This window comes from Haliaeetus leucocephalus, unplaced genomic scaffold (assembly GCF_000737465.1).
Source record: "Haliaeetus leucocephalus isolate CR32 unplaced genomic scaffold, Haliaeetus_leucocephalus-4.0 Scaffold751, whole genome shotgun sequence".
In the NCBI taxonomy this organism is placed as follows: Eukaryota; Metazoa; Chordata; class Aves; order Accipitriformes; family Accipitridae; genus Haliaeetus; species Haliaeetus leucocephalus.
Window position 1 is genome coordinate 19,404,555 of NW_010973187.1, and position 1,194 is coordinate 19,405,748.

Below are 1,194 nucleotides of genomic sequence, written 5' to 3' on the forward strand. Positions count from 1 at the left end.
GCTGTGTTTCAGGGTACAGCTGCAGTGTGCCATAGCCACTTCCAGTTTTTAAGAACAGCAGGCAAAGCTTCAGCAACTCACTAGAGCTGAGCAAAGACACTGCTTCCTGCTGCATGAACCTGTAGAGAACTACACTGCAGATCCTGGTAACCTGAGTACAACTAAAAATCTAACAAAGCTCGTTCCAAGATGAAGAGGCAGCATTACTATTGCAGCTCATTCACCTTGTACTTCAGAAACACGTTTGGGAGAAACCCCCAGAACACTGGTCTCTGGAAGAGATTCTGGTTTCTAAAGAAAGACCATACTGCCACACCACAGGGAAATTCAGCCTTAGCATTTGGTAAGAAACCATTAATAATACTGAGGGAGACCCAGACCAACATACTTAAAAGGTGCTATTAGCACATCATGACTCTTGCTTGCTTAGCAAGCTTAATTCTGTAACTGGACACTTGCTGTACAAATAAGATCATTTAGAGGGTACAGTTACTACCCATCTTTTCCTCTTTCAGGAAATTTCCATCTCAGTGTTCTTCTATGGTTACAGTGGAAATCAGGAAACTGTTCTGCAGGAAACTGTCCTGCAGGAAACTGTCCTGCAGACACCTGGACATGGGCTGACATAGGAATTTGCTAAGGAAAAGCCTCTACTAGGACTTTACACAGTGGTCTTTGCACCATTAGAGTGAAAACTTAGAAGGAAATGTCATGCACGCATGTTTCAAGCCTTCATCTCTCACCCATACCTGTTGAGTGCCATGGTAACAGTGGCTCCTTGTTGCATCTCCTGAGATGCTGCCACCGCTGCTTCTGCTAATGATGCCACCGCCTGCGTGGCCTCTGATGCCTGCGTCGTCTGGATAGTCATCTCACCCCCCTGTAGCGTTGCCCAGTTCTGCTCCACCTATGGGGAAAAACAAAAAGAAAGGCCCTAGGATAGGATCTTATCCCATGAATGCACAGTTGCTTCCTAAAATGAAAGCCAAATAGTTTCAAGAGGTCTTTGCAGAATCCTGCACATGCTCTGACTCTGACAGACAGGGAAAAAAGAGAGGAAGCCTGGGATCCACCTCAGAACGTTGCTGGATCCTGCAACCCTCTATCAGCCATGAGTGAGTTTCTCTAGTCAGCCCATGATTTTAGCTGCTGTTCTCCATATGTTCAATCTTCAAACAAGAACCTTAGTTTTCT

At 45.5% G+C, this 1,194-nt stretch overlaps 1 protein-coding gene across 2 annotated transcripts in view; it reads right to left on the reverse strand.

Moving 5' to 3' along the window:
• Nucleotides 1-906, reverse strand: part of LOC104840253 (nuclear respiratory factor 1) — a 31,645-nt gene extending 30,739 nt beyond the window's left edge. For both annotated transcript variants that reach the window (XM_010581078.1, XM_010581077.1), the window contains exon 1: nucleotides 750-906. In XM_010581078.1, the coding sequence (XP_010579380.1) occupies nucleotides 750-871 (122 nt within the window). In that variant the 5' untranslated portion in view covers nucleotides 872-906. The remainder of the gene's footprint in view (nucleotides 1-749) is intronic.
• Nucleotides 907-1,194: the final 288 nt, after the last annotated feature.